This window comes from Onthophagus taurus, chromosome 3 (assembly GCF_036711975.1).
Source record: "Onthophagus taurus isolate NC chromosome 3, IU_Otau_3.0, whole genome shotgun sequence".
Lineage (NCBI taxonomy): Eukaryota > Metazoa > Arthropoda > Insecta > Coleoptera > Scarabaeidae > Onthophagus > Onthophagus taurus.
In genome coordinates, this window is record NC_091968.1 from 4,173,955 (window position 1) to 4,187,777 (window position 13,823).

Below are 13,823 nucleotides of genomic sequence, written 5' to 3' on the forward strand. Positions count from 1 at the left end.
AAATTAAAAATAAACTTACTCATGAAACATCTTATCATAATACTCAATGGCTTTCTGTAAATCAGTCCGAACTAATTGAACGATTTTAACCAACCGTTTCATTTTCGCCTCATCACTATCCTCCACCAACTGAGTATTTTCCAAAATGTGCTCAAACCAATCTTTCGCCCCCTTCACGACGCAATTTTCTAATAACTCGTTAATATTTTCCGGAGGATCCAACATAGAAATTAACCCCAAAACGTTTAAAACTTTCGCAACCTGCTTCAACTGATTTTTTTCTTTAAAATTGGTTTTGCGAATCTTTCGAATCATACTCAAACAAGTCGGGATTAATTTTTTTGTCGCGTCCCAAAACAACTTTAAATCTTCCTCTTCAAAACTATTATACTGAATCGGTTTGCAAAGCTTCTCTAAAATATCAACGAATAAATCGAAACTTAACGGATGCGTTCGGTGCACATTTGTGTAAACGATCCATTGTGCTAAAGCAATATCTGGAGTTGATAATCCCGATTGCGCAACGTGTTGGGTTATTAAAGCATTTCCTTGAGGACTAAAAGAGCCACACCACCAAAATGGGGCCACTTTCGACGTTTCTAATTCGTGTAAAAGTAAGATTCTTAAGAGATGTTTATGTTCTTGGGCGGCGACGTGAACGTTTTTTTCTGAACTGAAAGCTATTCGTACTTTGATTACTCCTTGGCGGGTTATTTTGTTCTTTTTATCTAAGCTATACCACATTGTCATTCCGGAAGCGGGGATTGCGCTTAATGGGATTTGAGCGCGGCCGATTAATTCGTTGCGATGTTGCCCCGAAGTAGCAGTTACAGCGATTTCTTTAACGAGTCTACGCATTCCTCTAACTCCTTTTACGTCGAAGAATTTCCCGAATTTTTCACCGACAGTTTCGGCGGGGTCAAAATCCCATACTTCAAGGCATAGTGTATCATCGGATGGATTTTCTGGAACTGGCCTAAAAGAAAGCAATTTTAAATAAATTTTTGTTAAAAAAGATGAACTTACAAAGCGAAATGTTCTTCCCAAACTGGACTTAACGTAGTTGGTTTAACAGAAGAATTATAACGTTGCGAAGAATTCGAAGCCAAGTAAAGCGTTACAAAAGGATCGGCAAGCCCATTCGGATCTTTCGAAACCAAATCTTTGGCTTCAATGACTTCGATATTTAATAACATTTCAGGGGGTTCTTTCTTTTGGGCGATATCGAATAAATCTTGGTGCTTCCTGTTATCGATCTTGAAAGCATCTTGGATGTACGATAACAAAGCTGTTTGCCCAACCTCGTAATTCACATCGCATCCAACGTTGTGGATGATAACATATAACATTTCCACGTACAATTCGTCTATCTGTAAATAGAATGATTAATTAAACTTTTGAATGACACTTAAAAATAGATTCTAAATTTAAATTTTGGGGAATTTTTAAATTAAAATGGTTTACAGAAATAGACTTACGGTCATTGAAGAAACATTTAACTGATTTCTCTGCTGCCATTCCTCTTTTTTAAGCCCGCGAAATGTTAAAATAGAGAGCGATTTTCGCCTAATCAATCTCGGATGGTTCCGGTTTAAACTTAAATCGCTGACGCTATGTTTCCCCGCGCGAAACATAACGTTTTGCGAAAAAAAAATCGATTTTCACCGTTTCGTCCTGGTCGAAAATCAAGCTGCCTTGTTGTTGTTGCTAAGAAATTCGGGATCGTGGCTTTTGCCAAAGTTATTCTCGTTTGGGCGTTAGTTTCGGGATAAGACGGTCGCGCTCTCTCGTAAAAAACATTGGCTATAACGGGGGCTGAACATCTCGCAAGTAGGAAACTAATAAAGGTTTACGTAAGAACGTACTCTCGGTCACGATTACTAAGTGGAGAGAGATTTCTGGCTAAATTTAGATGCGATATTTCTACGAGAGGTAGAAAACGTAAAACAAAATTTTTGATGAGGCATGCAGCCCGTTGAGTTATTTTTAGGGGGCGCGAATACGAAACTAAGAACGACATGATTTTGCGACCACTTTCACTTTTAACTTTTACGAGTAGATTTCATTCATAAAGTTATTTCTCAGGAAATATTTATAAATAGAAGATTTTATGTATTTGCCACATCCATAATATTTGCGGTTATACTGTAAATTGATATAGAAAAAGTTACTTAGAATTATATCTAACCAAAAAGATAAAGAAAATTTTCGTTTTAATAATAAATAGGAATTTTCGTGGTCATTCTTGGTATAATCGTGTTGAAAATAAGTAGTAGAAGTTGAGACAAAAAGTCTTTGCCATAAATGATAATTTTTCATTGTTGTTTATTTCTATTGATGGTCTTAATAACAAAGTCGTTTATTACTTTAAAATGGATAACGATGAAAGAGAGCTTTATACCGGGAATTTCATGTAAGTCGCAATATATTAATGCAGTAACCATAGTTACGAAACTACTATGCACTTGCACTGTCCTACATAAAATGCAAGACAGCTTAATAGTACAGGCATTGGATTGTTTTGCAAACGAAAAGTTTTGCTTATAATTTTGACTTTCCGTCTTAACAGACGCATGGCTAAACCCGATTCTTTCTAGTTCTAGTGTTAGTTCTAGTTTTACACTAACACTATCACTAGAACTAACACAAGACCTAACACTAGAATCATTCAGGTTTAGCCGTCTTGAGAGACGTGGAGCTAAAGCCGAATGTTTCTAGTTTTCGGTCTAGTGTTAGTTTTAGTTTTGCACTACAACTAACATAAGACCTAGAATTAGACTCATTCGGGTTTAGCCGTCTTAAGAGACGCATGGTTAAACCCGAGTGATTCTGGTTCTAGGTCTAGTGTTAGTTCTACTTTTCGTAGAATGAAAATATACCACAATCTAACGCTGAATAACAATTAAATCACTTCTCTGCTCCCAAAAATACGGATAAGACGATCTTTTTAAATTTGTCTTTTTTGTTAAGTTACAAAATCAAGTTAACCTAACAATTCAGTTCAAACTGCTTTTCCTCGAAATTTTTTATATTAAATCTATATGTTTATATAGAATTGGGTTTCCCAATACAAGTGTAATAATTTGAGAATTATTTACTATTTTTTTGGAGCTAAATTTAAATCAGAAATCTTTTTGAACAAAGCTTCTTAGAACACCCAAAAGAATATCTCGTATTTACAATATACATTACAAAGAAGAGATTTCATGACTTACATTTAAAGCTGTCGAAATATACAAAGTTTGATCTTCCGGTTCACTATCAGAACTGGATGGAATTTCTTCCGTTTCAGCAATTTCCGGAACATTCTCAATAACCGCTTCTAAATCTGCAGCTTCCTTTGCGACTGTTTCCTTTTCTTGTTTTTCTTTGGCGGCGGCGTAAATCGATTTTTCTCGAAACAAATGTCCGAACGTCTCAAAAAATCCTCCATCGATTTCTTGTATTCTAAACAAAATTAATAATCAAAATTAATAATTAAAAATGAAGGGAAATGATAAGAAAAAGGAAAAGTTATAAAATTAAAAAACTTTTTTTTATACTTAACTTTTTATTTGTATATATATTTGGATTTTAAACTAAATAACAGATAAAACGTTTTTTTAACTTTCTAAAATTCTGTATCTCACCACATTTTAATCCACAAATTATTGTGGTTAAATTTTTTTTTTAAATATTAATTATATTTTTATTGGAAGACAAATTCTTATCACAATAATTAATTAAAATCCTAAAGTGAACCAACATTTTTAACCTAAATTACCAACACACATATATTTAATGTAAGTGTATTCATCAATACCATAATGAGACCCTTCCCGTCCGATACCCGACTCTTTAATGCCCCCAAATGGGGCTTCCACCGTCGATATCAACCCCTCATTAATCCCAACCATTCCTACTTCTAATAATTTAGAAACTCGAAAAATTTGGGAAATATCTTGAGAATAAAAATAACCAGCTAATCCTCTTTCTGTGTTATTAGCAACTTTTAAAACTTCCTCTTCAGATTGAAACTTGATTATTGTGGCGACTGGGCCAAAAACTTCTTCATTGTAAACTTGCATTGATGCCGAAACGTTTGTTATCACGGTGGGGGTGTAAAACAATTTTCCTAAGTTTTCTATTGGTTGTCCACCAGTTTTTATAGTTGCACCTAAAATTTATTATTTTCATTTACCACAGTTTTAAATATAATTTTGGGAATAATTCAAGAAACATCATGTCGCTTATAAATCGACTATTTTTTTTTTAATCGACCGGAAATCACTCAAGTAAGCCGTTACAAATAAAAAAAAGTGCGGAAAAGTGTAAAACTTACAAAAATCACTTTAAAGTTTCGACGTGACGTCACTTTTTGTGACGTCATCGACCGTGTTAACCATACATTTAGTTAAAACGCATATTTTCGAGTGAAAAACGGTTGTTTCTACAACTAAAATGTCGTTGTTTACCATCTATAAACTAAAGATAACCTAAAATCTTTAACTTATTGGTTTCTGAATGCTAGATACTGTTGGCAAAAGACTAATTATTGCTATCAGAAGAATAAATAGTGCTAGTAAAAGACTAAAAACTTTTTGGAAAGAGAAATTACTATTTCAAAAAGTTACTTACTGCTTCTAAAATGTTAGATATTGCAGAAAAAGACCACAACTTACTTGAAAAAGACTAGATACTGTTTTCAGAATAATACCTATTGCTTCCAGAACGCTAAACACTGATGTTAAAGGTTTTGACCTACTTGGACAGGCGGAATACTGCTTCCAAGACTACTTATTGCTTTCAAAGACGTTAATAATTGTTTGGAAAAGAGATATGCTTTCCAAAAAGCTACCTACTGCTTCCAGAATGTTAAATACTACTGGAAAAGACTAATAACTACTTGGAAAGGAGAGATATGCTCTCCAAAAAAGGTACCTACTACTTCCAAAATGCTAGATAGTGGTGCAAAAGACTAATAACTACTTGGAAAGAAGAGATATGCTCCAAAAAAAAAGGTACCTACTGCTTCCAAAATGCTACATACAGGTGGAAAAGATTGTGATGTGCTTGGAGAAGACTAGATAGTGCTAACATACGTAACTATAAACTGATTGGAAAGACGAGATACTGCTTCCATAAGACTACTTACTGCTTTCAGAGCGATACTACTAGAAAAGATTACCACCTGCTGGGAGAAACTATTACTAGTGCTTGGAAAGACAAGATACTGTTTCCAAAAGACCATTAACTACTGTCAGAATGCTAAATATTGTTGGAAATATTACTAATTGCTTGGAGAAAGCTAGATATTGTTGGCAAAGACTATTTAATGCTTTCAGACGACTATATACTGCTGCCAAAACACTACTGCGAATTTTTCAAATGTCGGGTTGGGCATGAAGTAGGTCTAGTGTCAGTTCTAGTTCTACACTAACACTGTCACTACTATCCGCGCAAAAAGTCAAGGCCCCTCATTTTGGAGATCTATATCTTCGCAACCGCTCGATAAAAAACAACTACGTAACAAATGTTAATTTGAAAATTTTCGGACCCACGGTTTTCTTTGCATTGCTTTTTACGGTACCGGCAACTTTATCAACTTTGCGATTTTTTCTCTCGAAAACTATCGTACGAAAAATGATGAATGAATTTTGAACAGGTGGTAGCCTGATGTGTTCAATGAGTGGCATATTTTATTTTTTCGATATTCCATACAGTTTCACGGAAAATCGTGGTTTAGTAAGACGCTGTTATGTCGAAAACGGCTAGGTGGATTTCCTCGCGGATTTGACCAAAATATGTCAAACAATGTCGGTTGTCGGATTCCGTTATCAGTTTTTCAAAATTAGAGCTCTCTAATTTTTTAAGAGCGATTTAATGAAATTACAAATTAAAGAGAAACAGAAATAAGCACTGCGGGGTGACGGGAATTCCGTCTGATCGGAACAGATGGTGCGTCCCAGACAGGACGTCGCGCCTTATTTCTTTATGTAGGTAAGATAAAGGCGCGACGTACTGTCTGGGACGCATCATCTGTTCATCAATTTTTGAAAATTAGGGCTCCCTAATTGTTTAAGAACGATTTAATGGAAGTACAAATTAAAGAGAAACAGAAATAAGCTATACGGGGAGAGGAGGGTTCCGTAAAATCGGAACAGATGGTGCGTCCTAGACAGGACGTTGCGTCTTATTTCTTTATGTAGGTAAGATAAAGGCGCGACGTGCAGATAGTGCGTCCCAGACAGGACGTCGCGCCTTATTTCTTTATGTAGGTAAGATAAAGACGCGACGTACTGTTTGGGACGCACCGTCTGTTCCGATTGGACGGAACCCTCCTCTCCCCGTATAGCTTATTTCTGTTTCTCTTTAATTTGTAATTCCATTAAATCGCTCTTAAACAATTAGGGAGCCCTAATTTTGAAAAATTGATAACGGAATTCGACAACCTATCTATGGCTTCCTTCATCCCACTACTTGGCGTTGATGTAAAAACAGTAAAAAAGAATTTGATGTCTGTGATGAACGCTGCAACCGCCCAGTGCAGTGGCTGATCTTATAAAATCTTATTATAGTTCATAATTCTTCGCGCACTCTGTTCCATTCGTCTGTTCTGTTTTTATGTTATTCTTTTATCTTGTTTCATTTTGTGTATTTTTACTTATTTGCTTACAAATCGAGTACGGCTTGGTTTAATATTAAATTTAGTTTAATATTTAATTCAATTTTGTTTAATTATTATGTATTAATTTAGTATAGGTTATTCCGAAATCTGTAATTAGGGGAAACCTTGTTTATTTTGGATGAATAAATAAATAACTAAATAAACCGACATTATTTGACATATTGTGGTAAAAACCGCGTTGAAATCCGCCAGGTCGTTTTCGAAATAACCGCATCCTACTAAACCGCGATTTTTCCCGAAACTATATGGAATATCGAAAAACTAAAATATGATCCGCATTTAGAATACGTCGGTTTACCACCAGTTCAAATTTGAAATTTTTTCGTCAAATAGTTTTAGAGAAAAAAAATCGCAAAGTAGACAAAGTTGCTGGCACCCTCAAAAATCGGGTACTTTTTTCACTTAACTCGCGATAAAAGAAAAACCGCGGATCCGAAAATTTCCAAATTAACATGTAATACGCAAAAATGTTCACTGATTACAATAAACTTTACCGCAAGTTTTTCCATCGAGCGGTTACGAAGATATCGATCTCTAAAGTGAGGGGCCTTGACTTTTTGCACGGATAGTAAAATTAACATAAGACCTAGAACTAGAATCATTCGGGTTTAGCCGTCTTGAGAGACGTGCGGCTAAACCCGAATGTTTCTAGTTCTAAGCATATTTTTATTGCACTAAAACTAGAACTAACACTAGACCGAGAACTAGAAACATTCGGATTTAGCCGCACGTCTTTCAAGACGGCTAAACCCGAATGATTCTAGTTCTAGGTCTTGTGTTAGTTCTAGTGACAGTGCTACTGTAAAACTAGAGCTAACAATAGATCTAGAACTAGAAATGTAGACAAGACGGGTTTAGCCGTCTTGAAAGACGTGCGGCTAAATCCGAATGTTTCTAATTCTAGGTCTCATGTTAGTTCTAGTGACAGTGGTAGGTAACGCTAGTTAGCATAAGATATCACTATGTTGCATATTTTATTGAACTAAAACTAGAACCAACAGTAGACCTAGAGCTAGAAAGTATCGGTCTTAAGACGCACGGCTAAACCCGATAATTTCTAGTTCTAGGTGTAGTCTTAGTTCTAATTGTACACTATCACTAGAACTAACACAAGACCTAGAACTAGAATCATTCGGGTTTAGCCGTCTTGAAAGACGCACGGTTAAACCCAATAGTTTCTAGTTCTAGGGTTAGTTCTAGTTTTACACTAACACTAGAACTAACACAAGACCTAAAACTAGAATCATTCGGGTTTAGCCGTCTTGAGAGACGTGGGGCTAAACCCGAATGATTCTAGTTGAAGGTCTTGTGTTAGTTCTAGTTTTGCATTAGAACTAACATAAGACCTAGAACTAGAATCATTCGGGTTTAGCCGTCTTGAGAGGTGTTGGGCTAAATCCAAATATTTCTAGTTTTCAGTGTAGTGTAGTTCTAGTATTAACACAGAGTCTATTGACACACAGTCTATTGTAGTCATTATGCATGAAAGGGCGTTTCATCCGAAAATATACGTTGTAATCTCACCTAGTTTAGTGAAAATAACTTTACTTTTAAGATTATCAGATTGATTTGTGCGTTTTTATAAAACAAACAATTTGTAGGTTAGATGTTGACCGGTTTAGTAGGAAACTGCATGGTTAATATTGCTTGTGACGTCACAAAGCGTGACGTCACGTCGAAACTTTAATTTAATTTTTGGCATGTTCTACACTTTTCCACACTTTCTTTTTATTTTTAACGTGTTTTTTGGGTTATTTCACATTGATTAAAAAAAAATCGTCGATTTTTAAGCCACATGATGATTCTTGAATTTTTCCTAATTTTGTACCTAATTTTTTAGCATCTTCAACCATTGTATAAACTTTATTAAATTGCATTTCATTAATTAAAGGTCCAACATTAACTCCAGGGTTAACCCCATCTCCGATTGACATCTTTTTAATTTCTTCGGTAAATTTATTAACAAATTCGTCATAAACGTTTTCTTGAACTAAAAATCGATTCGCTGAAACGCAAGTTTGCCCACAATTGCGAAATTTCGAAGCCAAAGCTCCTTGAACGGCTTTATCAATATTAGCACTATCAAAGATGATAAATGGAGCATTTCCACCTAATTCTAATCCAACTCTTTTTATATGTGGGGCGCATTGTTGGTTTAAAAGTTTTCCAACATAAGTTGAGCCGGTGAAAGAAATACCGGCAACATTGGGGCTTGTACATAATAATTTTCCAATATCAGGTGCGTTTTTTCGATCGCAAGTGATTACATTTAAAACACCTTCGGGAAATCCAGCTTCGTGAGCTAACTGGCAAATTGCTAATGCAGTTAATGGTGTATCTTCAGCTGGTTTTATAACGCAAGTACAACCAGCAGCTAAAGCTGCACCAGCTTTTCTTGTTATCATAGCATGTGGGAAATTCCACGGGGTAATCAAACCAACAACTCCAATTGGAAATTTTTCAACTAAAATCTTTCTAGTAGCCACCGGGCTGGGAATTATTTCCCCATTGATTCTTCGTGCTTCTTCTGAGAACCATTCAATAAAAGCATTACCGTAAACAACTTCCCCTTTAGCTTCTGTTAATGGTTTTCCCGACTCAGCGGTCATAATTTCAGCAATACCTTCAGCGTTAGCTTCTAATAAATCAAACCATTTCCTTAATAATTTCGACCGTTCTTTAGCAGTGGTCAATTTCCACGTTTCAAACGCTTCGGAAGCCGCTTTTATCGCTAAATTAGCATCGCTTACATCCATATCCGGAACCGAGCCGACAACTTTTCCATTAGCCGGGTTGTAAACATCGAAAGTTTGTTGATTTTCCGCTGCACTCCATTTCCCGTTCACAAAAGCTTTTTCTTTTAACAGATGCATACTTCTTACGTTTGACATTATCACATTTGTCACGCGACACCGATTAATCGCATACATCATGCGAAAGGTTTATTTTTTAAAATAAACGACCTTCTAACTGACTTTTACTTAACCTAAAAAACAGACTTGACGTATTAACTATCACCAGTTAAATTTTCTTGCAGATAGCGACATCTCTTAGATGACGTTGATAATAAAATTAAATAAAAAAAGTCGAGGTTATTTGTTACAACGTTTAACGAGATTAGCGTTGAAAAACGATTGTTGCGTAACTGAGAGAAGGTTAAAGTTTTGTAACTAAATTTTTATTAGATAATTTGGTTTCAATTCGATAATTTAATTTAATTTAATTTCGTCTTGCTAGAGGAGTTGAAGCTAACTTCACGATGGAAAGATTTTTTAAAATGATTATAAAATGTTTATATTTAATTATTAATAAATTAAATAATTGATAATGGTTAAAAATTAGATTTTATTCATACTGGGATTTCTTTAAAATTAATAAAAAAGTGTTTAAATATTCTTCGTACACAGCGACATCTATTGGGTGACACAACTATACTTAATTTAAATTTCAAAATATTGAGATATCTTATATCCAAAAGAAAATTTAAGGTAATTTTATGAGCTGACCTTTTAGTAAAGTACATCCATTTGTTTTTAATGCGATTCATTACAACCTCAACTAATTAAAAGAGAAAAATCTACTGAAACTAAAATCATAGTTGTTAATCTTGTTTGTTGTAAAATACTGTTTAATTGTTAAGATAAGACTGTTTACTCATGCGACGACAGCAACGAACCTCTCAGGAACAAACTATTAGGTCATTACCCTTGTTTTTCTATCTACTTTATCACGAGAAACCCTGATTTTTCCTTTAAAGCAACCCTTAACAGTCTATGTGCTTAGTAAAGAACTAAGCTGCAATAGAGTCTAGTAATACTAGTTTTTATTGTTAGATGCTACTGGTAGTGTAGTAAGAAAGCCCATTTCTTCGAGTCAGCGTATCTTGTGTTATGCTGGTGTAATATCACTGCCTCCTTCGTGTTTTTGGATGTTAGCATTCAACGTAACTACCGTCTTGGATTACTTAAAATACGCATACAAAGTATGTAGTACTAAATTGTTCTGAAAGAGATCCAACAGTTACACCCTTGTTGTGCTCATGTGCATAAAAATACGTATCAATTAAGTATTAAAACAAATTTTGAAGAATATATTAGGAGAATATGATGCCCAATGACTGGAGATTATATTTAGTAAAAGAATTTGCACATTTAACACTTTCTCTTAGTAAAACTGAAAGAACAGAGTCTGTATTACGACATACTATTCAAGCTATAAAACACTTTTATCTAATCATAAGCAAGCAAATATGTATCTAGACAATTTCGTTATTGATTATTATCTAGATATTCTAGTACATACGCACAAGAACCGTAGCATAAAAACATTATAATTAGGTGAATAAAATAACTTTGCTTTTGAGATGGATAAATTTTATTTTCGGCTCAACCGGTTTCAACTATTTTTAGTCATCTTCAGGAGCCTTAACCACGTCAACTTTACTTTCAATTTTCAAAATCTGGATTCATCTTCTTATTTATAATCGTTTTCTTTAACAACAAGGAATTTAATTAAAAGTAAAGTTGACGTGGCTAACGCTCCTGAAGATGACTAAAAATAGTTGAAACCGGTTGAGCCGAAAATAAAATTTATCCATCTCAAAACCAAAGTTATTTTATTCACCTAATTATTCTAACAAGATGGGAAGTAATAATATTAATAAAAATATTATGTATATAGCAGTTTTTGGGGGAGAAAATGCTTGTGAAACCATGTGGTCTAGTAATGTTATATACCATTGTATAGAGCGGAAAATTTCCTATGGGTTCAATATGGTCTCAGAGTTTTGTCCGTATCATATAAGAAAGTTATGACGCCTTAAATATTTGTATATAGCAATTATAGACGATTTTCGCGGTTTTAGGGGGTTAAAATACTTGTGTAACAATATGATCTACTAAAGTTATATACCATTGTATAGAGCAGAAAATTTCATATAGGTTCTATATGGCTTTAGAGTTTTGTCCGTGTCATACACAAAAATTATGACGGTATAAACGTTTAAATACGGCAATTATACGCGGTTTTTGGGGGATAAACTACTTGTGAAACCATGTGATCTATTAATGTTATATACCATTGTATAGAGCAGAAAATTTTGTATAGTCTCTGTATGGTCTCAGAGCTTTGTCCGTATCATATAAGAACGTTATGACACCGTAAACGTCTGCATACGACAATTATTCGCGGTTTTTGCGGTTTTTGGGGAATAAAATGATTGTGCAATTATGTGATCTACTAAAGTTATATACCATTGTATAGAGCAGAAAATTTTGTATAGTCTCTGTATGGTCTCAGAGCTTTGTCCGTATCATATAAGAAAGTTATGACACCGTAAACGTCTGCATATGACAATTATTCGAGGTTTTTGGGGAATAAAATGCTTGTGTAATCATGTGGTCTACTAATGTTATATACCATTGTATAGAGGGGAAAATTTCCTATGGGTTCAATATGAATAAGAAAGTTATGACGCCGTAAACATTTGTATACAGCAATTATAGACGATTATTGCAGTTTTAGGGGGATAAAATACTTCTGTAACCATATGATCTACTAAAGTTATATACCATTATATAGAGCAGAAAATTTTATATAAATTCGGTATGGTCTCAAAGGTTTGTCTGTATCATATAAAAAAGTTATGAAACCTTAAACATTTGCATACGGAAATCATATGCGATTTTTGCAATTTTTGGGAGATAAAATGCTTGTGCAACGATGTGATCTACTAAAGTTATATACCATTGTATAGAGCAGAAAATTTTATATAGTGTCTGTATGGCCTCAGAGCTTTGTCCGTATCATATAAGAAAGTCATGACACCGTAAACGTCTGCATACTACAATTATTCACGGTTTTTGCAGTTTTTGGGGGTAAAATGCTTGTGCAACCATGCGATCTACTAAAGTTATATACCACTGTATACAGCGGAAAATTTCCTATAGGTTCTAAGTAGTTTTAAAGTTTTGTCCGTGTCATATAACAAAGTTATGACACCTTAAACATTTACGTACGGCAATCAAACGTGATTGTCGCAGTTTTTGGGGGATAAAATGCTTGTGCAACCACGTGATCTACTAAAGTTATATACCATTGTATAGAGCAGAAAATTTCATATAGGTTCGGTATGGTCGCAGAGTTTTGTCCGTATCATATAAGAAAGTTATGACGCCTTAAACATTTGCATACGGCAATTATACGCGATATTCGCAGTTTTTGGGAGATAAAATGCTTGTGCAACCATGTGATCTACTAAAGTTATATACCAATGTATAGAGCAGAAAATTTTATATAGTGTCTGTATGGCCTCAAAGCTTTGTCCGTATCATATAAGAATGTCATGACACCGTAAACGTCTGTATACTACAATTATTCGCGGTTTTTGCAGTTTTTGGGGGTAAAATGCTTGTGCAACCATGTGATCTACTAAAGTTATATACCACTGTATACAGCGGAAAATTTCCTATAGGTTCGGTATGGTCTCAGAGTTTTGTCCGTATCATATAAGAAAGTTATGACGCTTTAAACATTTGCATACGGCAATTATACGCGATTTTCGCAATTTTTGGGAGATAAAATGCTTGTGCAATTATGTGATGTACTAAAGTTATATACCATTGTATACAGCAGAAATTTTTATATAGTTTCTGTATGGTCTCAGAGTTTTGTCCGTATCATATAAAAAAATTATGATACTGTAAACGTTTTCATACGGCAATTATACCTAGTTTTCGCGGTTTTTGGGAATAAAGTGCTTGTGTAATAATGTGATCTAGCAAAGTTATATGCCACTGTATAGAGTGGAAAATTTCCTATAGTCTCTATATGGTCTCAAAGGTTTGTCTGTATCATATAAGAAAGTTATGACAGCATAAATGTTTGCATACGACAATTATTCGCGGTTTTTGAGGTATAAAATGCTTATGCAACTATGTGATCTACTAAAGTTATATACCATTGTATAGAGCGAAAATTTCCTATCGGTTCTATGTAGTTTTAGAGTTTTGTCCGTATCATATAAGAAAGTTATTAACCCGAAAGTGATTTAATGAGCTCCAAAAACGCACCGGTAAAGATGTTGTTCCCAAAAAAAATTGTTTCAAAACATTGTTTTCGATTTTTTTGTACAGCAATAGAAAGAGCAGAAAGTTTC

The 13,823-nt window shown here is 34.4% G+C and overlaps 2 protein-coding genes across 7 annotated transcripts in view; both read right to left on the bottom strand.

Moving 5' to 3' along the window:
* Positions 1–13,823, bottom strand: part of LOC111417503 (C2 and C2B_Munc13-like domain-containing protein staccato) — a 36,848-nt gene that overhangs the window by 12,505 nt on the left and 10,520 nt on the right. For 3 of the 5 annotated variants that reach the window (XM_023049800.2, XM_023049802.2, XM_023049801.2), the window contains 3 exons: positions 3,216–3,447; positions 1,027–1,370; positions 20–976 (listed from right to left, as the gene is read on the bottom strand). In XM_023049800.2, coding sequence (XP_022905568.2) covers positions 20–976; positions 1,027–1,370; positions 3,216–3,447 — 1,533 coding nt within the window. Of the gene's footprint in view, positions 1–19; positions 977–1,026; positions 1,371–1,478; positions 1,858–3,215; positions 3,448–10,173; positions 10,251–13,823 lie in introns of those variants that run through there. The other 2 variants (XM_023049803.2, XM_023049804.2) reach the window with 2 other exon arrangements.
* Positions 3,531–10,247, bottom strand: LOC139428868 (succinic semialdehyde dehydrogenase). 2 transcript variants are annotated; one of them, XM_023049805.2, is made up of 3 exons: positions 10,174–10,247; positions 8,496–9,653; positions 3,531–4,156 (listed from the first exon to the last, which is right to left on the bottom strand). In XM_023049805.2, exons 2-3 carry the CDS (start codon positions 9,598–9,600, stop codon positions 3,750–3,752), a joined length of 1,512 nt encoding a protein of 503 aa, XP_022905573.2. In that variant the 5' UTR covers positions 9,601–9,653; positions 10,174–10,247; the 3' UTR covers positions 3,531–3,749. The 2 variants fall into 2 exon arrangements, with proteins under 2 accessions (XP_022905573.2, XP_071050999.1); XM_071194898.1 differs by lacking the exon at positions 10,174–10,247 and having other exon boundaries at positions 8,496–9,778.

Coding starts and splice junctions, on each gene's coding strand:
- LOC139428868 (XM_023049805.2), bottom strand. CDS start 9,600: ATGATGTATGCGATTAATCGGTGTCGCGTGACAAATGTGATAATGTCA. Junction 4,157..8,495: donor TGAAGATGCTAAAAAATTAG/GTACAAAATTAG, acceptor AATAAATTTTAG/GTGCAACTATAAAAACTGGT.